Source organism: Micropterus salmoides, unplaced genomic scaffold, assembly GCF_014851395.1.
Source record: "Micropterus salmoides isolate LMB-PRFRI ecotype aquatic unplaced genomic scaffold, ASM1485139v1 Ms_hic_scaffold_16, whole genome shotgun sequence".
NCBI classification, from domain to species: Eukaryota; Metazoa; Chordata; class Actinopteri; order Centrarchiformes; family Centrarchidae; genus Micropterus; species Micropterus salmoides.
The window spans coordinates 16561525-16586270 of NW_024040707.1; the positions used below are offsets into that span (position 1 = coordinate 16561525).

The window sequence follows — 24746 nt, forward strand, 5'->3', positions numbered from 1 at the left end:
GAGTAAGCAGGACATTGTTTCTGAAAGAAGATTTTTTAATCTTTTATACATCTTTTAAATATATTTTTTCAAGGCTGGGAGCACTACAAATGATCCATTCATCTCTGTTGTATTTGGGTGGCGCCAGAAAAGCTGGCCAAATAATACTAAAACTATCTGTATACATAGCTAGATACCTCCAGAGGATGTGAGAAAACATGTTTTTGCAATTTGGGTGAACCAACTCTGTAGCATATTATGACTAATCATTCCGTGGTAATATTTCTAAACAGAAAAATGCTGTTGGTGACCTTGTTCAAATGGAATTTAAAACTTAAATTTATATAAAATATTGTAACTCCTGGGCTTGTAAGCTACGATTTAGGGAACCACATGGGTTTCCTTCACAAAGTATGCCTCTATTCTAGGACGCTATAACTTACAAATCTGTATACAAACGGAAAGACAGGAGTGTAGCTTGGAAGCATAACTTCCTTCCCGGTTTTATACTGTATAAGTCATTGCATTCCATTCGTAAAAGACATAGACCGAACCTTCCCTGGACAGAGTAAAACTTTCCCTGATACTTCCTGTATCTAAATATCAAGGGTACATTTTCCTCAATAAAAGGGGACTTTTTTCATATGACAAAACATTCTGGATACAGAAAAGCAAAGCTGGGTTGAGGATCAGCTGAATGTGGGTCAGCAGAGAAACTTATGAAAGTTACCTAAAAACCTTTGCTGTGAACAAGTTGCTTTCATGACACAATGGGATGAGGTTTAGCTTAGATCATTTAAAAGTCGATGGAGTGGCGGGCCTCCTCCTCATAAAATTATCAGCTCTGAATGAGTCAACAAAACAGAGTTTATAGGGCTATTAATCTCTTGTATATGTTCCGCCACTGATGAAAAGAGTCAATAACTATACCAGACTCACACACACACACTCACGCACAATCACACACACACATGTGTCATCCTCTTGGATAGCTTTGAGGTTTAAGATGATGCATCTGTGTTATTACGACAAGCTCTCTATCTTCACTGCAAACGGGTCCAATTCCCCACCACCCAGAGTGTTTGAGATGATGACACAGGCTGATGACAGATCAACTGGTGTGTCACAATGTGTTTGTGTGTGTGTGTGTGTGTGTGTGTGTGTGTGTGTGTGTGTATGGGAATGTGTTCGCTCTCTTCCTAGTCATAAGAAATTGACATCTGGAGAACTAAGAGCAAAAACAGTCTGTAGGATGTTTATGTGGGTGTAATATAAAATGAAACGGAAGAAAAAAATAAGTAATGTAAATAACAACAGGGAGTCTGTTTGGTGTATCAAACTGTAGTGTCTGAACCTCTTCAGATTGCAGTTTTGTACTCAAAAATAAATAATAATAAATCAAACCTTTCTTCCCTGGCCGTGTTGTTTTGGATGTTTTGAGCGATTCAGCTTTTGATTTGATTGTTGTCTTTACTGTACTTGTGATTTATTTTATTTTCATTTCTACGTGGTAATTAAAAAGCTCGACTTTTAAAGATTTAACGGTTTCTGCCAAATATATTAAGTGTCAAGAGGAACACAGGAAAGTACTTCAGTAAAACCACACTTCAAAACCACATATCAGTTAGGCTTCTCTGACTTCAAAGCTTAGGAGAAGTGTGGAACTTGTGAATGGTCAAGTGTCACTCTACAGCCCCTCTTTGGTGCAGCTTGAATACAACGAGGGATACATAGTGGAGAATTAACACAAGACTTGTGGGTGGATGAGACACAGATAGGCCAGTGCTAAACACTTAAAAAAAAAAGATTAATAGTACACCACTGCAGATACTTTCTTAAACTGCAGCATATATTGTTCCCTGGTGCCCTTTTTTCTGACTCCAGAGAGTATGAGGATTCTTATCTCCTCCTAGGGGCCGCTCCATGGACAGTCACCATGACTTATAGCATGGTACCATGACGTCATTAGTCTAAGCCCTACATTGATCCTAATAGTTAGTGGCTGAATTTAACTAAAAATAATGAGGAACCGGTCTTTAAATGAAAAAAGAAAATGCATATGCTAGGATTGTGTGGCCATTTTCAGTCTTACGTATCACAACACAGAACAGTGGCTGCTCTGTTGAGCCCTTGGTCTACGAGACCATGTCCAATGCATAATGAAGCATTTATTTATTTATTTTCTCATTTTTGGTTGCTTTATTTTTTCTTATGCTGTAGGGGTGGGGGAGTGTGAGGTACACATGCATAGCCGGTTGTGGTGTGGTTTTGGCATACATGTGTTATTCATGTTCAAACATTGTGGTCGTCTCAATCCATATTCATGCTTTTAAAAAGGCTGTCTCTGTGCATGGAAGTATAGTATCCCCTATCATGTTCCCTCCCTATAGCAACCACAGACAGGGAGATTTGATTATGTCGGCTTGTGCTGCTTTGGGCATGTGTGTATGTTTCTGTGTGTGCGTCTATACAGAAGATGCCTTGTACACAAGGGTCTCTGTTAGTTATGATTGTCTAGCAGGTCTCCCCTAGACTTTCTCAGGGGAACTCAGCTCTGTTTCAGTGTACCCTCTGCTAGACTCTTTCAGCGCTTGCCTGGTGTCATCGCTTGCTCCGACCTTGTGTCATCGGCACAGCTAGGCCTTTGATTATGAAGAAAAATAGAGTGATGTAGAGATAAATAGAGATGTTCCCTGGCCTTCTACACTTCCTGTGTTTCCTCTCCCCCACTTTGATCTCTCTCTCTGTGGAGCAATTGCTCTCCTGTCCGTTTTTCCTAATTTCCTGAGCTTTCATTTTTGTTGAAATACACTCCGTATTCATGTCCCTTGTTGAATCAACGGACGCATACTGTTTAGTGACCTTCTTCTGTTAACGTTGTATTCATTTGAGCAGACTAATGTACCAATGTAGGCTTACGCTGACCATGTTTCCACCCCCTAAAAATCCTCACTGTTTTCTCTCCCTCCTCCCACATGTTTTACACACTGCTCCAGAACAACACTGGCACTTTTGAGTTTGATGCATATGGATTGCTGGTGGAAGTGCTCCATGATGGTAGAAAGGAAAATATTAGTCCAGCATTGGCACAGTGTTTAGAGTGCATTTGTGTGTGCATATGTACTGTGTATAAATAAAAATGAGCATTGCTTGATGCATTTATATCCAGATGTGTCTGACAGACAATAATGTCTGTCAGACACTCAAATTTAAACAATTTTTCTAAAAAAAGTCATATAATAAGTGTTTTTTGCCTAAAAAGGTCATCATGTCCAATGACCCAGCTTTACAAGGGCTGGGTATCAAACCTCAATATTTTTGATTATTAGCTGAAATGAGTTTCAAGTCAGATTCTTATTCCTGTTCTAATTAGGAAACGGCTCAGTTAAGACAGCACTAAATACTGATGCTTTGAAAAGTATGGCACATTTTGTAAAATGAAAAAATATTTATTTATACCTCAAACTAAGGTTTTTAAAAAAGTATCTGCCATGAAACACATGTATATCACATTCACACTTGTATTGAAAAATTCCAGAAGATACCATAACCAATGCTATTACTACCCCAAAAGTAATGTTATGAAGCATAGCTTGAATATCATTACTGATTATAAAGACTTGGCATATATAATGTTATAGCATGAAATTGCCACCTGACATCATGCAGTAAACTTGCAGAATCAAATCAGTGCCTCAGTGTCGGAATTTGGGCAGTCTATCTGCATTGGCCTGGTCTGATGTGCGCTATGTGTGGTAGGACCAGGTCAAGGTTATTCATTCCAAAATTACCAAATTGCACTGGCCGCTAAATGTTAAGTGCTCTGCTATTTGAAGCTTCATGAGGATGTTGTGAGGCAGTTAATAAACACTGAATCACTGACAGACATACCTAACGTAGATCCACTGCAGGGTACATGTATTCCAGGTGAGTAATTGTCTGAATGAAACAGATGTATTTCTCAGAGATAATGCTTCACTGCATGTGTACGTTCCTGCGTGTGTGTGATCTTGATAGATCTGTGATGAGGCCACCGATGCCTTTCATCCTAATGGATTCCATCTGACCAATCACAGTGCAGAGACATAGCTACAGATAAGCCTGTTGGAGCTGGGGAGGTTCCGGTAAACAGCCTGTGATTGGCCCCCCTGGATCCCCCTCTGCTCCTATCAGCAATCAGCCGGGGTTAATGGCGAGAGCCTGAGGCTGGCTGATTGGAGCCAGGCTACACATCAGTTAGGACAAACCCAGTGTTTGTCAGACTCCAGCTATTCAAATCTGTCTTCTTCCTGACCACAACATGTGCACTTCAGTTCAAGAAATCAGAAGTGTTAGATGACTCTCTCCAACTTGATGAACAACTTAAACCTGACTGTATCCTGATGAAGACACGAGCCATAATTCAGGCTGACCTTTTTCGACCTCACCTGTTGGCAGTCAAGTGTTAGTATTTCATACTGCAAGATCTGAGACAGGCACTTCAGTTTCTGTCGACCCCTCACAAATGAAAGTGGGTCACAGTATGACCCTACATTTCTCAGCAGCACCATATCACTGTATGGTGTATTTGACCTGTCCGAACAGATCACTGTATAGTTTGCCTGGGTCAGAAGATACAGGTTAGCACACAGCTGCTGTGGTCCCTGGTGGCCACTTTTCTTTCTTTCTTTCCTTATTCTCTTTTTTTTTTTATTATTTCTTTCGTTCAGATCAAAGGGCTCCCATTTTCCTCACTCCAAAAAAGAGAAAAAGAAAAGAATTAATACTAATGGTGCTGGGAGCAGAGGAATAAAGCGTCAGGGTAATTACCCAGCAATCACTGCAGCATTCCACAGCTGAGGGGGGCAGAGATAGGGTCTTGAGCCTAAAGAGCATGGACGTGGATCAACTTGGCCAGCACACACACAGACACACTCACACCCACGTACAGCCTAGCTTGCACAAGTGCAATCTGTCTTCATTGAACAGCTCTGGGCCTGCAGGAGTCTCTCCCTGCTCATTTTGCTCTGTGGTCGTCCAGGAGAAATCCCTATGAAAACAACATTCGCTTCATCTTTCTCGCTGTTTCTCATTCTCCGTGTACATGTCTGCATCTGTGTTATATATATGTAAATGTACGTGTGTGTGTTTGTTGGTGTCTGTTTGTTATGTATGAATGCAGTGGAGGATTTCTGTGTGAATGACTTTCTGGAGGAATGTGTGGGGAGAGGGGGTGGATGTCTGCTTGTCATATGTGTAAGTGCTGTATGCAGCCCCCTTTGCCTGAACCAGGCCTAACTTTCATGATAATATTCACAGCCTGATTGTGAGTGTGTATGCGTGTGTATATTCCTTTAAAGATCAGTACTGTATGTTCAGAATAAGGCAAATGTTTCAATGGACGTACAGAATTAGACAAGTAGATATGTGCGTTCATGTGGAAATGTCTATAACCATGCACATGATCAGTAGGCCTCATTTATCAAACTAATATTGTTCTTTCAGTAGCTGCATATTAGGATTACTATTTTTAGGAAATGTTTCTGATGAGATAATTAGAGCTGAAGGTGCTCGAAAACATTTTCGTCTGATATGGGTCTCAGGCATGGGCGTGGCAAAATGGCTCCAAGTTCAGTGACTTTTTTCTTGTAAACCCTTTCCTCGTCACCACCTTGCTGATGATTGCAGCTGCGCTTACTTGTCTAGGACATTATCTGCCATTCCTTGGCCCGCTCCTGAAGTCTTGTCTGCATGCAATTTGTTTTTTGCATTTGAAGTTTCATGTAATGCAATTGGTGTTTCACTTATTTCATGTGGCATTCCATAAACAAAATTATATTAATGTTATGTGTAATTTGTTGTGAAATTATAGCCTTTTTGAACCAGAAACCCCATTACTTTGGCTGCTAAATAATTTGTGTTTGTTCTGGAGAACAGTTTTTAGATTTTTTCGGCTAATTTAACACAATTTCTTGATTTTTCCTTTCTTTGTGGGTGTTCTGCTGTTCTTTATTTAATGTTTCTCAGGTTGTGCCATCATCATTAATTAACAACTATGGCCATGTGATGGAGGTCATGTGATCAACAATCTGAACAAATACAGGGAAAGTTGCCAAGTTGTAAAAAAAAATATACTAGAAAGCTAAAACACATTTATGGATGTTGATAAATGAAGTTCATCATATGTTTTCATCGTGTTTTGTATGCTTGTTTCTGTGTATTCATTTAGTGTATTTCTCTCTGCTTTTGTGTATGTTTATGTGCCTGTGCGCTTGCATTCAAATGAGAGTGTGTGTTGCTGATGGACACAGGGCACCTTTGTATTTGTGAACAGGCACTGGTAGTTAGGAGCTAAAATAATGTTGAGGCAATGGCGAGGAAGCTTGCATGCCTCAGTCGTAATTGTAGTGAAACCCGTAGAAAATTCTGTCTCTTTCGTTTATTCCCAGTTACACTGATTCCACCTTTTCTTTTTTGGATGTAGGATAGGCGAGGGCCTGCCTCTGCATGGTCCTTTTTGGTTTTGGAGGCAAAATGGGTTTTGCAGCGAACTGCGCAGCAGACATAGAGAGACATGCAGGCATGCTAGCACACATGCAGGTTCACAGTGGCACAATATGGGTTTTTGTGCAAGTGCCCAGACCTCTTCTGCAGGAAAGTTCCGATCAAAAAGCATCCAGGAGGAAGAGTTAGCAACTCTCACTTGCTCACTTTGAGGAGGCAAAAAAAGAATGACCTCTCCTTGTTTAGAAGTGTGGATGATTTCAGAACCTGAGCATTGTGGTTCTTGACCCTCCCTTCTCTTCTTCCCTCTCTCGGGCACCACTCATCTTATGAAGTCATTGTGCTCCGTCGTTCTGCTCGATAACAGATGAGTAATGACTCCTTGAGCAAAGTAGCATGACATCAGGAAGGTTGTTCAGGTGAAAAGGGGGAGAGGTGTCATTTTCCTCTGTTAGGGTCTCAGTGTCACGTTGTCCCCTTTCATTCCCAACCAGTCGACTCAGCGGTCTACAGATATCTGATGGGAAGTATATGGTGGCAATTCTCTTGCAGTAGGAAACGCCATTTGTGCAGTGTAATGTTTCCTAACATTTTATGTTTATCTGCGACCCTTATTCAAGGACACTTATAATGAGGTAGTGTGTAGAAGGTGACTATCCTGTTCAAGTAAAACCTGGGAGCAGGGAGGACAGTATCTCTTGTGTGTGGAGTTCACTTTTTCATTCTGCTTTGTCACACTACTCACACAGTGGATGCTTGAGAAACACTGTCATTGTAAATTAACTTGGGAGTTGTCATAGGTGGATATATGGGCACATTGCAGTAAATTGCCACATGGGGGCGCCAGCTTACACAGTATCAGTGCTTCCACCGTCTTCCAGTGTTGCCCATATTTGCTCTGTTTCACAGGCGGAGATGGGGTGGTGGTGGGAAGTGGCGGTGGGAGAGGGGGTTAAATGAAGTGCAAGAACACCCTCCTCATGCTGAAAAGGTCACTGTCTTCCCTGAGCTCCATGACCAAACTGTTTCTCTTTGAAGAGCCACATCTGAGTGCTCAGGAGCAGGAGGAAGTCCTTTATTAATCTGGGAATCAACAAGCTCTGATGGCAGGATATGTATGCAGGTGTGCATGTTTTAGTATACTATGACACACACAAACATCATAAAATACAAGTTTAATATGTACATGCTTTACTTGGATTACAGTATGTGATCGTAGAGTACTTCAAGTAGCAGTAAGATTTTTCCAGTACGTCTTCTTTCATCGTGTTTCTGTGACCTAGATTTCTCTTGGGAAGTACACACTCTGTTACTACATATTGTTCAGTTTGCGGTTATCGTCCCCCTGTGTATTTGTGTGTGGCTGTGCGTGTGCGTGTACACGCATGCACATACGTGTCGGTGCCAGGATCTTTGGGTTTTACAGCTGTCCCCGTCATATTTCCAGAGCCGATGACAAGCACAGAGAAATGAGTTGCCTTTCAGAGAGGGCGACCAATTATTGTTTGGTGTTTTTATTGGTCCAAAAGAGTTTTAAAAATACAAATGATTGTATTTTTATGGCGGTCACGCTCCACGCTGGTCTCCTTTGTGTTCTGCGGAAATAATTCCTCTGGAGGCCACGGAGTTCTAGTTCTTAGTTTGGATGGAAGACAGACGGGTCGAACGGGTTTGTGGTTCTGCTCCGGAACAAGCTGCTTTTAGATCACGATTTTTTTTTTTCGCCAGAGACACACAGGGCCTGATACTGTATAAACTAACTTCTCTCCCATTGCATTAGAACTCGGCTTGTCCTAATCATAATCATACTCCACAGACTGCAAACGCAATGCCACATCAAGGCCAATGGGTTTCAGAGCTCACTAAACAGAATTAAAATTGTTTTGTTGTCAGCTAGACTTCGAATTCTCCCCTCGCTTTATATATTTTATTCATTTGAGAATTAATAAATGCCAAATTTCATCATATTTTGTTCCCGGCCCACTTAACGTACTAGTTTCACCAGCTAGCTGGTACGTCATAAAGAACTTGACTGTAGCCAGCATCACCAGCTATAATAGTTCATTTGTAAACCATCATTGTTCCCATAATATTACATGTACAGTGTATGATTCATGTTGAAGTACTGCAGAACCGCCCCCCCCCAATGTTTTGAAGTACATTACTGTTCAGCTGTATTTTGGAGCTGCAACTGTCGATAGCATGTGCAAAGTCAAGGTCAGTGAAAGGTAACCATGCATCAACACTCCCTCTCTTAAGGAGAACCTGGTTTTGTCCTATCAGCTCGTTGATAAAGTTATCGGAGTCAAAATAGTACGGCCGTAAACACTGGGGAGCCATGTGTGGGAGATGACTGAGACAGATGTCACGGTTTCCCAGGAGGATACACTCACTGAGACAGACAGTCCACACCGCAGTGCTTGGCCCATAGAGTCATGGTAGCTGCCTATTGTAGGTGGTCTCCTTCAGCAGGAGGTGTGTGCGGTTTGAGAGTGGGATGACATATGCACAGTGGTTTAATGATAAAAGCCTGTGTGTGTGTGTGTGTGTGTGTGTGTAAGAGAGAGCGAAAGAAAGAGAGAGATGCGGGAGTATAGTTCGAGGAACCTTCGTACACTGAAAGATAAAATGAATGACTGCTGTTCTCATTATAACAATCAAGCTACTGGAAAGGAGGCCCCCCTCTCTCCCAGAAAGGCATACGGCTGCCCCGCGCCTCGCCTGTCCACAAAAGGCATTTCTCTTCAGCGGGTATGTTTTGACTTTGAGAATTATGACAGAATTCCTTGCCCTCTTTCCCATATCCATGACTCACGTGACTTGTTCCCATTCGCCGATACCCCGTTTGAGTTGTGTCGAACGTTTTTCTGCACAATTTCACAGAAGGCAGAGCGACGAGGTTAAATATTTCATCGAGGGGTTGTTGTTTTTCTGCGACCAGGCCAAAGCAAACATAGGCCTGGTGAAGAATGTAATCATTTATCTAAGACCAGGGGCAACATGCTCAATTTGACCTGAAATAAGGCTCTGTGGTGCCCACAGGGACAGGGAGCTACGGTGTGCATGACTGCGTATGTATATGTTTCCGTGCATATTTAGGAGAACAAGGTATGTCAAAGCTACTGAGCTGCTACAACTAGAGGCAAAAGCCAGATACTTGGTTTGTTTGTACTTCCTCCTCTGTTTACATCATGTGGAGATAAGCATGTTGGGGCATCAGTCTCGTATAATCTGTCGGGAGGGTTCACCGGTGCTTCATGATGTTGAGATTGTGAATGTTAAAGTGTCTTTGTCCCTTGAAAAATAAGTAAAAATAATTATTAAACAAACCTTTATTTGTGTTTGCATTTTTTCGATTTTCTATTTTTATTTTTGTGTTGCATGCTTGACTTGGCAATGCAAATGTCTGTTTCCCATGCCAATAAAGCCCCTTAGAATTGAATTTAAAAGTACTTCAGCCCACAGACTTAAAATGAGCAAAACATAAAAGAATAAATTAGGAAACCCATAATTACCTCGCCTCTCTCAGTCCTTTTCTCTCACAGTGTCCGCCCTAAAATCCCATCTAACACACCCATGGCAATCATGAATTGCTGGGAATTTTATCTGACTTTGGTAGTGTGAAGCTTTCCCATCATTCCCTGAAGGGTTTAATGTCCCTATCGCTTGTGGACTGACCTACCCAAGCCTTTAGCTTGGTTGTGTAATGACTGTCATTAACCTATCAAGATCTGCCGAAGGGTCCTGGCTGCTTTTTCCCACCCCCTCCTGCCACTTTCCCTCCATTGCCAAAACCAAGATGGTTCCTTCAAACCCTCGCTCTTGCCCTCCAGGGAGCGGAGAACACCAAAGTCTACAGTCTAATTGGATTCATTTGTAAAATAGCTGTGGAACTTTGGACATTATCTATCTATGTACCCATGACTGGAATGCAACTTATTCTCCCCACTGGATGTTTTTTACCCTGTCACCATTTTAGTTCAAATGTAGTCTCTTGATGGCCTGAAGTACTTTTCTTGTTTTTATTGGATTCTCATGTTCATTAAATAATGAATTCTTTTCAGTGCATGTGCCTTTCTTTTGTATAACACAATCCCTGATCTGAGAAAGGCCCATTTGGGTCAAATGTGGTATTAATGCTTTGCAGCAGTGGATGAATGGTGCTTTGTCTGTCTGTAATAAAACCACAACAGTAGACTGAGTTGGAGACAGGAACATAGATGTTCTCTGCCAGTGTAGTCTATAGGTCTCAGGAATCTCAGGGAGTCCGTCAACTTTTCAAATTGAACTACCTCTTGTTTATCAAGATGGTATTAATTCCAAATTTAAATGAATGTAGAGTGTGCTTGTATTATAAGCCACAAGCAAGTCACCCTGTCCTGTCACCAGATGTGCTGTCCCTTTGTAACTCATTTTTAGACCTCTGCAGTCTCAGTGCATTGCACTGTGTCCTTTCCCAGCTGCATCTGCTAGTGTTTTGTTTGGTATAGCCCGGAGCATTTTGTGTTTGTGTGTGCGCCTGTGTGTCTGAGTAGGCCTGTGCATGTGTCTTTGTGTGTGTTTGGGCTCTGTTTTGCGGATGTTCATCAGATAAAGGATGTAGAAGACCACAACTGGCTATTACACCACCACTTCAGCGACATGAGGTTAGCCACAGAAAGGCAGATGCAAAGACAGTCAATGTGCTGAATTAACTCTTAAGTATAACACTGCTGTACTGGTACTGCAGCTGATTTTGTCACACTATCCGGTGGCTGTGTTGTTTACACTCTCCACTAAGTCTTCTACTCAGCAGTGGAATTAACTTCTTTGCTCTTCATGGATCCAGACATAATTGTATTGACCGAAGCTGTACAGTGGAGGCTTTCATTGTTGCTCATCTTTGAGATGGCAGGCCAGAGTGGAAGACATTACAACAGGAAATTGTTGTAATTTGTTGTAACCGCAGGCTAAGCACACTATTCAGTGTCTAGATTCATCTTCTTGATAAATCAGTGGTCAATGGGATTATTCCTTTTTGTGGCACTTCGGTCTCCAGTCACAATAGTCGAGTTGGGTACATTGAACGAATGCTACTGCTCAGTCTAATCTTATCGGCCCATGATTCTTTTAGCCTTTGAGATTGTTATTTGCTTCTTTCAAACCAGTATGCTGCCAACCTCAGCTCCTTTCTTTCTCTGTCTCTGTCCTTCTCTCTCCAGATTGAGAACCTGTTGGAGCAGTTAAAAGATAAGGATAAACAGCTGGCTGGGTTGAGGGAAAGGGTCCAGGGCCTTCAAACGGACTCCAGCAACACAGACACAGCCCTGGCCACACTGGAGGAAGCCCTGTCCGAAAAGGTACGGGATGAAGGGAGGGTGAGGATGGCCTTGTTAAATAGAATACAGGTTAAGACAGGCTGCCAGCACTGATGAAATAAGAGACTCAAAGTGAGGGTCGGGGCTGAGATAGATGTTGCTCCATTGGAATAGTTGCTGGTAGATGGTGTGACAAACTGCACAAACTATTAATGAAATGACTAAAATTAGTTTGTCAGGTGTAGACAGTAAAAACTCACAAAACGAAACCATTAGACCACCACTTGGTCTGGAATGGTCTGGAATATTTTATCCATTGAGGCACTGGTCTTTCAGGAAACTGGCATATGGTAAACAACTTAATTAAGTTACATACTTCGCTATGACTCACTGCCATAATTTTCTGACACGGCCAAATTTATAGACCTTGGGCCACACTAGATGATGTCCTTCCTGAAAACCGTAAGGGAGAGAAGGAGGCACCAGGAGAAATTAGGTCTAAGGTGAACATAGACAGAGGATTAGTCTCTGTCTGTAACTGCGCTGAACATAGGGAGTGGATGATCTATAGAATAACAGGCGGATAAAAGTTTTGAAAGGGGAAGGAATAGATGGACGGAAAAGTGGAATGGCAGAAGAGGCACAGCCCTGATGGAAGAGGTGGCCTCAGAATTAAGGGAGGGAGAGGTCAAGGAATTCAAGGGTGGAGACAGAGTACTTCTGCAAGACATGTGAAAGAAGAAGAGAAAGAACAGAGCAAGGAAGAGAAATAGAGTTACAAATGATGAGACTGGGATGGAAATATAGAAACAGAACCGCACACATATAGAGGGAAAAAAATTGCAACTGTGAGTAAACATAATGAGAGAGACTGTGCTACCACAATGTATGGTAAAGTCTTAATGTGATGTGAAGTCTTAATGTGATGTGTGCAGTCCTGGTCCTGGTGTTAGTAAAATATCAAGTCTGACTCTGTTCTGCAGGCTATCCACAGTTTCTCCTACATTATCAATTGGCTTTAATGTTGGGAAATATAGGCATAATATATTGCTTTTCTTAACTGGATTTAGCGACATTCATAGCCTCAGAAAATAACACAACGAGCACAATACTGCGTGAATCCTGTGTAAAATTGCAGCGATGAAAAACTACCATTTAAATCAAGGTGAACTAAGCAAACATGCTCCACAAAGGTGGAAGGTGAGGGAATGTGCTGTAAACATTCAGCATTTGTTGTTTTCTGGCAACATGAGAGAGCAGCTGTTCTCTATAAAGCCTCACCTCAACATTACTGAGCTAGCTCGCCGCCACTAACACTAAAAGAGGACTGGCTTCGCTGGCCACTGGGGTGTTTTGTTTTCAGTAAATTGCATCAGGTTATTTACCCATTGAACCGTCATTGATTTTGCTGTATTCCCAAAGACGTCTATGTATTGTGTTGCAGAGATATCTGCAGAAGTTCGGGTGGTAACCAGCTAGCTCCGGCCCATCCTGTCTTGTAATACCACTTGAGAGGTGTGAGAGGTGATAGTGAGTCACTGTAGCGTCCAGTCTGCCCTCAGACCAACATGAGAGGATGACGGAGTAGAGCTGCCACAAGTGATTGTGAATCAATACTGCAGCACGAGCTGCTCAAGTTTTTTGTCTCCTGCCACCACTTGATTTTCCTCGTTTCTGAGTAGGCAGACAGGGTGTGAATAAAGATAAGCTCTACATGTGATTAGAAAAGAGCAGAGGAGCAGAATCGCTTAGAGAGTAGCCTGGGAGGAGGTTAAATGCTGCCTCCTATTTGTTTGGAGCATGTGGCCAGGAATTTGTACCTTTAAGCGATGTGTTTATGAATTTGCACACATGGTTACAGGATGCCTGGGATTTCTAATTGGAGACAGGCTTGAACACAGGGAATATTTGAAGTTATATACTGTACTGACCATGACCATGGAGATGTCAAACCCTAGTCTGGCAGTGTATACACTCTACCTTGAACTGACTGGCTTAATGTCAGAGTGACTGGATCTTGCTAAGCTTAGTTGCATGTTTAAAGTTGCTGCTAGCACACATTTGTTGGTACTTCAGTCTAAAAAAATGATTGCTTTGGCTTTGCAGGCAAAAAAATGGTTTCCATTTACATGTTTGCTTGTACTGCAGGCTTAAAGATGGATGCTGGTTTACATTTTGTTGGCACAGGCTGTTGCTTAAGAGTTTATAGAGTTTCCATTAGGACAGATGTGGATGTCTAGCTTCACTGCTTGTTTTCCAGTGGCTGCCACATTTTTATGTGTTACAATGTGCACATACAACTCTAGCTTGTGTTACTTGTGCGCTGACCTGCCAAGTGCATACTCGTGTTAGGGGCTGAAGGAACTAGGTCAATAGTAAACATTCTAAAGGAGCTCCCATGCCAAAATTTGAGTGGTGCATCTGATGCCTAGTCAGGACTACACATGAGAAGGAATAACACTTACATCAAGGAATTGACCATTCATAGCAAATAGGCATGCGGTTAGATTTGGCGGAAAGGGCTCTTCTGTTGAGGGAGCTTTCAATCAGTCCAAACATTGACGTGGATTCTGCTGAGAGAGCTTACCCCCCTTTTAATAAACACATATGCGAACATTAAATCTTAGTTAAACAAGCATGTTGCAATTTCTCCTCAATGCTAGCAAAGCCCTTCTTATCTAAGATAAAACTTAATATTATTGATTATTCTCCGTTGAACATACATCAAGAAACTATGAGCAAGGGAAATATGTACCTAGACTATGTACAGAAACACATAATTGAATGCAAGCCAGGTCTCCTCTCCTCTCTTAAATATAACCAAATTATCAGGAATTAAGCAGTAGATTAAATTATATTATGAACAACTATTAACCAAGTTGTGCATGAGCTAATAGAAAACCCCCAAAACAACTTCAAAATTACAAGAGGAAAATATGCCCAAGACCAGTTCAGCCCATGTAGGAGTAATGGCAAGTCGAAATCCAGTGAATCGTGGACCAGCAGCAAACACAGGAAAACTTAATCGTTCTACTGGCATCTGAACTGATGGCTGATTGACGACCCCTGACCACTGACTCTCGGAAGGACAGCAGAAGACGCATGCCGCACCACAATTATTTACTCCTCAATTAATTTATAGAGAATGAGAATCACTGGCTGTGTGCGAAGTTATAATATCTGTGCTGCCAGCTGTAAATGAGCACTTAGTCAATGACACTGATCATGTTTATTTCTTATCAGTATAAGAGTATGGTCTAGACCTGTTCAGTGTGAAAAGTGCAATGAGATAACTTTTGTTGTGAATTGACGCTATGTAAGTAAATAAAATAACTAAAATTGAAAGTGAACGCAGCTTAAGTGGAGTTGGACACAGGGTGCTTGAGTTCTGTGTGTGTGTGCGTTCGTGTCTGTCTCATTGGGTTGCTATTATTATGATTGTGTTGAATTTTAGTTAATTGAACCACACTGTTTTATATCCATTCAATCAAGACTTGTTTACTTTGTGCTCACAGAAATCGGCCTATTAATAGACAAAAGGCTGATGTGTGTTTCATTCTGTTTGCAACACACGGACCAACACAGTACATTGATGTTTTCACTTAAAATGATCTTTTATCACCTAAATTTGTTTTTGTTGCCGACAGACTTTGAAATGAATAGCATAATGGCACAATAAACTGTAAATCCCTTTTCTGCCTCGGCCCATCTGTTTACCCAGAAACCACTTCTGATGCAGCCTACATATAATTCAGCTGTGATGAGGAGAACGTTGGCGAGCTTTTCAGACTTTGTGGTCAACACAGGGTGTGTGTAATGTGTTTACAAGAGCGAGTGTGTGTGTTGCTAATCACACACCCTGTCACAAACCTGCTCTTGGAGCCAGTCGCTAGCCACAGTGCTGTGGTTCTAATTAACAAGCTAGGGCATTGTGCCCAAGCCGAGCCCTGCTCTTTGTTGTAAGTATGTGTGTGTGTGTTTGCCTGTCCGTGATGTTGTGTGTGAGTGTTTGTTGTTTTTACATGTGCTCCAGACTCGAGCCTCATAGAGGCAGGTTTTATTATCACATCCTGGTCTCTTTCCCTAAACCCCAAACATCCTAGAGATATTTCATAATGTGAGGAAAGCACCCAGGACTTATTAGCCGTGTGGTCTCTTTCCCTCTCTTTTCTCTCTCTCTCTCTCGCCTTCTCTTCCAAAGCCCACTATGTAGTGCGTTACTGTGCCAGGTCTAGTTAGTGGGTGTATTTGTCCAATTACCCAGAGGTTTAAAGCTGCCAATCATGCGGCGATGCCACATCGTAAAGTCTCATTGCTGAGCTGTGCTCTGTGCCTAAATAAACACCTGAGTAAACACCTTGATAATCACTTCAGTCCACACCTAAACACACACACACACACACACACACATACACACACACACACATACACACATCTTAACACTCACCTACTACACACTGCTCTGCCACCCATGGTGTGGACCTGGTCTCAGGCCAATGCCCAAAGCCCTGGTCCTCCCGCTGTCCGATGTGATTAGAGAATAGAGAAAATTATGATGTAAACAATCCGACATGGTTCATCATAAGGCAATGTAGAGTGTTAGGAAGCGATCCACAGTATTGTCCAATCCGTTCTCTATAAATCTGTCTCTGTCCCCCATCCCTATGCCTCCTACCTCCTTCTCTTTCTGTTCTACTTGGCTCTGATCTCCTCATGTCCCTGCTATTATTTATGGTAGTATTATTTATGAAGGGCGTTTATGAGTTTGTCTTTGGCCTCACTTTGCAAAGGATGTTGGTGAGTAAATTCAGCTAGTGATTGGATCACAACTTTCAATAATGATTGAAACAACTGTAATCACACAGCATTGACAATCTTTTGCCCACTGGAAACAAAACAACACCCATGTTACAACATTCTTAAATCTGACCAAGCATTGACGCAGATGATATGTAGCTCTCCAGGCTCTTTGCTATATCCTACTCACACCTCTCACCAAACATTGTTTTTCCTTGTTCTGTTACTGTCTCAGGAGCGAGTGATTGAGAATCTGCGTGAGCAGAAGGAGCGGGAGGACAGGGTTCGGCTGGAGGAGCTGGAACAGATGAGGAAGGAGAACAAGGACTTAAAGGACAAACTTTCAGTCCTGCAGCCCCAGAAGCTGTCCCAGAGTCAGCCTGTCAACCCTGGCCTGACCCAGAACCAGAGGCCTGATGGAGAGGTCAGTACGGATTGTTTTGATGTAGTTATGGTACCTTCATCTGAAATATCTAAAACAAAATAGAGCTTGTGGTTGAAACAGTGTGCATGTGGAATATTTCATCGTTATCCGCATCATCGCAGACTATCACATGCTGCTGCACTTGCGCCAAGATCTAAAATGTGCCCAAACACAAATTCTCATTTCACAGAAATCAAAAAACAAATAATAAGAAGTACCTTTCTCAAAAAACCTCACTGTTGAAGACTTCAAGCGAACATCATGACACTTTATAATTATTTTTTATTGTATAAAAATAATTAAAAGATTTACTTTTACGACCACTCTGTCATGGTTGTAATATGCTACTTGTACCCTGTATTTAATCTGCTAACATTTAAAGTAATAGTAATTCCACTCTCTTACCTCCCTGTGAGCACCCACAATATTGTTAGCAACTCCCTAGCAAAGGGCCTGCCTGCACTTTGTCCCACAGGATAAAGGGATGAATTAAGAGAGAGTGATTTATGGACATAAAAGATCCCTCTATCCCTGTTCGGGTGCCAAGTCAGAGGCCTTGCTGTCTTTTTTCTCTCTCTTTTTCCTCTCCCAGGCTTACAAGCCAGGACAGACTCTCGCCCTGCCAGAATTTATGAGAATGTTTTTTTTTTATGTACTCGTAAAAAGCATACACACATCTCATTCCTGTGAAATGATATCTTGTTGAATGTTGATGCGGCACCACATGAAAGCGGCAGCAGCTTAATAACTCTTTGTTGCGAGCAGATTCACACTCTGACAGAAGTGTTGCCATAATTGGACTGTTTTGTGTACTCGGCAGCAATCAGACTTGTAATGTAAACTTGCAGATTCTTCAAACAGACAGATGATGTTTTTGTGTTTATATTTGTGCGCCTATGCATGCGTGCCAGCACAGAAACAACTGTTGACGTGCGTTTGTACAGATTTGTAGAGCGTCTGCATGTGTTCGAGTGTGTTTGATCCCATCGTAGTGCAGCGTAGTGTGACCGGCTGTGTGGCTGTGCTCAGTGGGTCAGAAGTGAACTGACACGGTGCCTGAGATTAAAATCTGATCAAACTAAACTACCACACACACAAACATTCACCTCAGTGCCATCAGTCAGTGTTTAACACAATTTGATACTGTCAGCCACGTGCGTTTTGGTCTAAATACTGGGATACTGCTAAATCACACTCCCAAATCCGGCATGCTACGTGCGGCAAAAGCTGCACTAGGTGTTTTAGATGGCGGGAATCCCGCACCAATAAAACTCAAATGCTCCAAGCCATGGTAAAACAATCGTCCCAACCACACTCTTCTGCCTCCCGCCACTCTGAAAGCCCTGTGGTTACTCATCTCGGTCAAGGAGGTGGAACAAACTACCAACTGAATTCAAGATAGCAGATGTTCAGGTCATCTTCCGCCAAGGGCTGAAAATCCACCCTTTCACATTATATACCTATGTCTCATTCCTAAAAACAAAACAAACACCTAAGCAATCCTAGCTTGTACTGTACTACTGAACATGTTTTTGGTTTGTTTGCTCTTGTGCCTATCGAGTTTGAATGCATTTATTATAAGTTGCTAATAAGTTGCTAATGAAACATCCTATGTAAATAACCCTACTTTTCCTTTTGTATTGTTATTGTTATTGTATTTTTACGTCACACTCGACACTGCGCTTCTTTGGGTCCTGAGCAATAACCTTTCTGAAAATTTTTCTCTCCCAAACATGCCTTAATGTACAGTCAATGCTTTTGACATGGTTACATTAAACCAATTCAATCAGGAGAGACTTCAACTGAGTGAACACCAACAATTTCTTGACATTTGCCGATTGCAATTCATCATTGAATGGGTGTGATGGAGCGGTAGAGGTATAGGGTGTGGGGTGGTGATGGCGCAATGGATAAGAATATGCCTTTGGTGTGAGAGACTCGGGTTCAATCCCCCATCCACCAATGTCCCTGAGCAAGACACTTAACCCCTAGTTGCTCCAGAGGCGTGCGACCTGTGACATGTATAGCAATTGTAAGTCGCTTTGGATAAAAGCGTCAGCTAAATGAATAAATGAAATGATGATGGAGTCTAGACACTGGTGGTGGTGATGAAAGGATGAAGAAAGTGTTGAGGATCTGGATGTGATGAGGAGAAGGTGAATGGGGTGGAGGAGGACTCTAGCGATTTGCACTGACAGCTGACAGCAGGGGGAGAGTTTAAAGTTTGATAGTGATCACATGATTGGCTTAGCTGATCATGGCAAAATCTGATTGAATGAAGCATGAAGATAGTTTTCCTGGTTGAACTTATACTGAGCTACATTTGTTTTGGGAGAAGCATCCTCATTTGATGTTAATCCCCCAGCACTTCCAAAAATGGAGAAATAAGCTTTTTTTTTAAAGACAGCGCAGATACGCAGCAATTCTCGGGCAGATGTAAAATTTGCCATCAGGTCATGTACGCACAGTGGCCAACTCACTCTGTCTGCAGCTGTTTGTATTACTGACTCAGTCAAGCTGTTAGCGGAGCTTTTTATCTTGACCTCAGAGCTCTGTTGACTTCACTGCATCCTCATCCTCTTCCCATAAAACAGTATTTGTTGATTCCGAGGTTAATAAAGGACTTGTGGAACTAAATACTCGCTCTTCAAAGAGAAAAAAAAGTAAAGAACCTCAGGGAAGGCAGTGACCTTTTCAGAGAGGATTGGCTTAAATCAGCACCACACCTCAACTTACTTTTGAGTCCTACTTAAAGATGGTTTGGTCTTTACAAACCAGACGGATGTCATATGTTCTTACCTTTTTTGTTGTCTTCGTTTCTTTTTGATGATAATATGGAGATAAGACTAATCAGACTTCCGCTGTACTCTGACTGATATGTATAATGACATTGAATGCTGTCATATCTAAGATTTAAAGAGACAGATATTACCTTTAGGCGTCAAAACTTTTTCTAAGCTCCTCTGACCAGGAGTTGAATAACCCAGTGCAAATCCTGGTGGCTGCACATATTTAACTTATTTGTAATATTTACACTTTAGAGACATTTCCAGGAATGATAATAATAATTTCAGTCACCAAATATGTAATCGTATCTTTACTGGCCTTCCCCCTCCTGTCATAATATCACAAATTCTTGCTGGACCCAGCCGCCCTCTCAGCCCCTGCTTTCCTCCTGTCTGTGTTTTCCACTGAAAGAACATAACAAACCCTGGTCCACTTAGGCCTAATGCATTTTGGGTTAGCTAAGATTGGGTTTGATGTGTGTGCACAAGTGTATGAGGCTAGGTGTGGAGGTAATCTGGTTGAGGACAAGATAAACAATAGCTCTGCTTGCCTTCCAGGATCAAGTGTTCCCCCCTTTCACAGCTTGTAGTCCTTAGTACAGGCACGTGTGTGTACACATACAGTGACAAGCTTATGGGGCTCTTTAAGGTCACATGCGGACACATACTGTATATTGTTGACAGGTCAGTCAAATTCAAATCCATTTACACACATACTATGACACAGGTGCATATTTTGCCAGAACAGAACACAAGACAGTCTCCAATAATGTCCTCATTGACATTTTGTGTATATATTTTAACATTAACACGTGTTACTGCTAAGCCCACCTCATTATGCATGCCTGTATCTAAAGTGCAAAACCTTTCAAACATTTAGTTGTGCTCCATATGCTGTGCCTGTGGCTGTATCTCCCATAAGCAGGGGCCAACTTGTGCATATGGTTTATCTGGTGGGTTTGTTATAATGGGAAAGAGGCATTTGTTCAGATTGGCTAGTGCTAATAGTTAACAGACACTCCTTGGGCTTTTTTTCTAATGACAGGAAGAGCTACATGTACAGTCCCAGACTTATGTAGACCTGACAATAAATTGCTCAGTTTGTGTGCGTGCGCGTGCACGCTCACTTGATGATGTTTAAACGAGTGGTCTCAGCTGTTTCAACAAGTTAAACAATCTTCACAAACAGAGTAGACAGAGAAAAGTAAAGACACAGAAAAAGAGGGAGTAGAGGGAAAGATAATTCTAGGTTTCAAACTTCCTCTAGGATATTTTTCTCAGAGAACAAAGAATCAATCAGTGTAACTTTCTGTTTTTTTTTTTTTTTTAACTTTTAACTTTTACAGTTTGGTGGTCTCATAAAATTGCAGCCAAACAGAGAGAGACGGTAATTTTATAATGATAATTACTGAACTCTATATGACGGATGCCCTCGGGAGACAACTGATAGAAGCAAACCACAGAAAAGCACGCAGCCAAGGAAGTGGGGAGGGGGGCATGGTCAAGGGATGAGAGTGGATGAGGGTACAGATTGGTTCTGCTCCAGCTAGATTGAGACCCTGATCACATATTCAGGATTGACTTACCTTTCCCTTTCGGTTTCAAAGCTACCCATGCAGGACGATCTCACATCTGACTCTGTCTAATTGTCAGCATCCAATCTTTCAGTCCTAGAGGGTGTTAACATTTTAAAACAGGACTTGGTTCTTATAATATATTCTTATTTTCTATCTGTTATATCATTGTGTATTAACTTTTAGGTGCCAGCCAAAGTTGACGGGCTACCTGCAGGAAGCCCCACGGTAAGTTCTGTTATTTTATGCCTCTTGTTTGTTTGTGTTTTCATGTGTGTGTATATGTGTGGGTGCATGCAGAGACAATTTCAGCACATATCAGACTCACTCAGCATTCGGTTGCCAGACTTGGCTTAACTTTAACATTTACAGCCATACCTTAGCTTTACTTGGTCAGCCTCAGCTGTACTTCATCAGCCCCAACTGTAGTTTGTTAGCTTCCGGTGTACTTTGTTAGGCTAACTTGTCAACCTGAGGTGTACTCCATTAACATCAGCAACACTTTGTCAGCCTCAGTTTTTCTTTTGTCAGATCCACCTGTACCTTCAGCTAATCCTTAGATGATGCCTCAAAACAGTTCCAAAATATATGCCATTTTTGAGGTACAGCGATGTGATTATGGTGCACATGTTGTAACTAATTTACTAAGTTTACTCTCCATTTACATTTACATTACATGCACACACCTCTGGAGAAACTAGGGGTTAAGTTGTCTTGCTTAGGGACACATTGGTGGATGTGTCACAGTGGGAATCGAATCCAGGTCTCACACACGTAAGGCATGTGCGTCTACTGTTCCATTGCCACCCCAGTTAATACTTATGTTGCTCCAGTGATCCAAAACTAACATGTAACTGGCTCATGAGGAGTTCCTAAGAAGAATGTGTTATTCAGTTTGCTGACAGGACAGCTAAGGCTAATGGATGTTATAGTAAGTGTGATAAATTGCAGTTTAAACAGAAATTCTAGCCTGACAATGATCTTAAAAAAGAAGAAAAGCTGAGTCAGAGCTCAACTGGCCACTGTATATGTGCTTTAATACTGCCTTAATAATAATGTATGCAGTATATTGTGGCTATTTTATTACCTAATGTATCCACTCCCTCTGTGTGTCCTGTCTTTCACCCGAAGACCCAGAACATGGACGAAGCACTCCGGAAATGTCCAGACATCACCGATCGCCTGAGGCTTCTGGAGCAGGAAGTGGCTCGCAACAAAGAGGAATCTGGGAGGTCACAAGCGGAGGTGGAGAGGCTTATGGCAGCTCTGAGGGATGCTGAGATGGAGAAATCATGCAAGGAGAAGAAAATAGCTGATCTTGAGAGGTGAGGGTCAAAAATTCAGTGACATTCATATCCATCACAAGACACCATGTGGGTGTCCTTAGAGAGCAGTGTCCTTCCAAGTGACCGGATCTTTGTAAGATCTCAAGTCATTCCTAAGTGCTCTATTTATAAAGAAGTAATCCATGAGACGTAAACTGTCTAGATTTTGTCCTCCCAGCACTTGAAACCACTTCCACGCTGCCATGCTTTTTGCCTGATGTAATCACACTTTAGAAATGCACACTGTGTGTTGTTCTTAAACATATTACTTAATGTTTTGTCATTTGTTTCTGTGTATCAACATCTGCAGACCTGGGTAAGTAGTTCTTAGTGTGCCTGTTAAGCATACCATCATAATACCACCAGCACCATCCATAGCCATCACTCTCAACGTCATGCCATGACGGCTGGGTTGATTTTAAACTTTCCCAGGTATAAAGTTGGAAACTGGGGCATTTTGGCTCCATCCGATCCCCAGGAAGCTCAGATTTGACTAAACCAGTGGGACAGTAAATGTACAATGCATTTACAGCAAAAAATCTCACCCTCATTCCTGTCACAGCAATAACACAACAAGAGACTTTATATGTTATTCTAATTTACGTAACCAGGGACGTATAGCCTCTCTATTGTGTTGACATTTGCATGGCTTCTTCACATTCATTGCTATCATGAGCCCTATCATGCTTGCTTTTCCTCATATCATACTGTGTTTTCACATATGTGTCTGTTAAACCCACCAAATAAGTGGTTTTGTCTCTGTATTTACTGTATGTTTTACTTTAAATGCACAAAGCAAGTCTGTGTATGTGTGTGTGTGTGTGTGTGTGTGTGTGTGTGTGTGTGTGTGTGTGTGTGTGTGTGTGTGTTTGTGTGTGTGTGAATTTGCCAGGCAGGCAGCCAGCAGCATGCCAGTAGGAGGTGGTGTATCCAGCCCAGACACTGGCTGTTTATACTACTCTGTTTATTACTGGCACTGAGCTACTCAATTATCATCTGATTTATGGATTGGTATGGTGTGTGTATGTACCTAAATGATTGGTTGTTTAGTGCCAACGCAGAGGCACTGTATGAGTGTTTGCGTGTTTATTTACCTCACGTGTGTGCGTGCATGTGTGAAATCTGTACACAGTGTGTACCTGCACGGCTTTACAGTTACAGTTAGTAGTGTGCTGTTTGGCACGTCTGTAAATATAGATTGATAGTGGGTGGGTTCTCAGTTGGTGGATTGCCAACTGCACAGAAGAAGCTGTGAAAGAAACATTTTTTTAAACACACGTTGGCCCCATCACGTGTGTTAACGCTAGCTATGGTTCTGAATGGTTTAAAATGCATCTGGTCGGGCTGCATGTACTGGATCCAGCACGGTTTCCTGCCTCGTTCATTGCCCATTTTACAGACTCTCTCACTCTGGCATGGAAGCCGTGTGCTGACTCAAACTGTGTGGGAACACATGAGCATCTAGTATAATAGGGATACAGTAGCTCCCGTGGAGTTTGTTCACACAGTCTACTCTCTGTTTCCATGTATGTGTGGATGCGTCATGCCTCTACCTCTACATGCGTCTGCTGCTCACATGCAGCTGTCACCAGAGTGTGCCCATGCACATGCGTGTGTCAATTTGTGCGTTCAGTTTCTGTGCATGTGTGCGCGCAGCCAGTCGAGGTAACGGAGCATCTAAGGATCAAGCCTCGGAACAGCTTCTTTCCCCTCAGCTCGTCCATCTTATCGGGGCTGTTGTGTCATTAATGTCAGCCAGCTACTCCTATCGGTCTGACCCCTCCCCTCTGGTCAGCGCTTAGGTCAGAGGTCACATGCATGTCAGCTGCAGGTTATCAGAAAAGGATCCCCTGCAGTCAAACACTGCCACTGTTAACATATATAAAATAGAACAGAATGAAAAAGAATAGAATATTTAGTTATAAGTTATAAGCCCATGAACATCCTTAATGTACTTATTTTTTTAGTACATATGGCTGCTGTACAGAACAGTGAACAGCATCAATCATCGTTATTGTAGTGTCACAGTATCAGTGGAAATTCCGATTTAACAAAGACACTGCACATAAAGACAGACACAA

The 24746-nt window shown here is 42.0% G+C and overlaps 1 protein-coding gene across 1 annotated transcript in view; it reads left to right on the forward strand.

The window, feature by feature from the left end:
- LOC119905437 (ERC protein 2) overlaps positions 1-24746 on the forward strand; it is a 164690-nt gene that overhangs the window by 46369 nt on the left and 93575 nt on the right. Inside the window, exons 9-13 of the mRNA XM_038722471.1 lie at positions 11664-11801; positions 16792-16980; positions 21527-21568; positions 22472-22665; positions 22976-22981. Of these exons, the coding sequence (XP_038578399.1) occupies positions 11664-11801; positions 16792-16980; positions 21527-21568; positions 22472-22665; positions 22976-22981 (569 nt within the window). The remainder of the gene's footprint in view (positions 1-11663; positions 11802-16791; positions 16981-21526; positions 21569-22471; positions 22666-22975; positions 22982-24746) is intronic.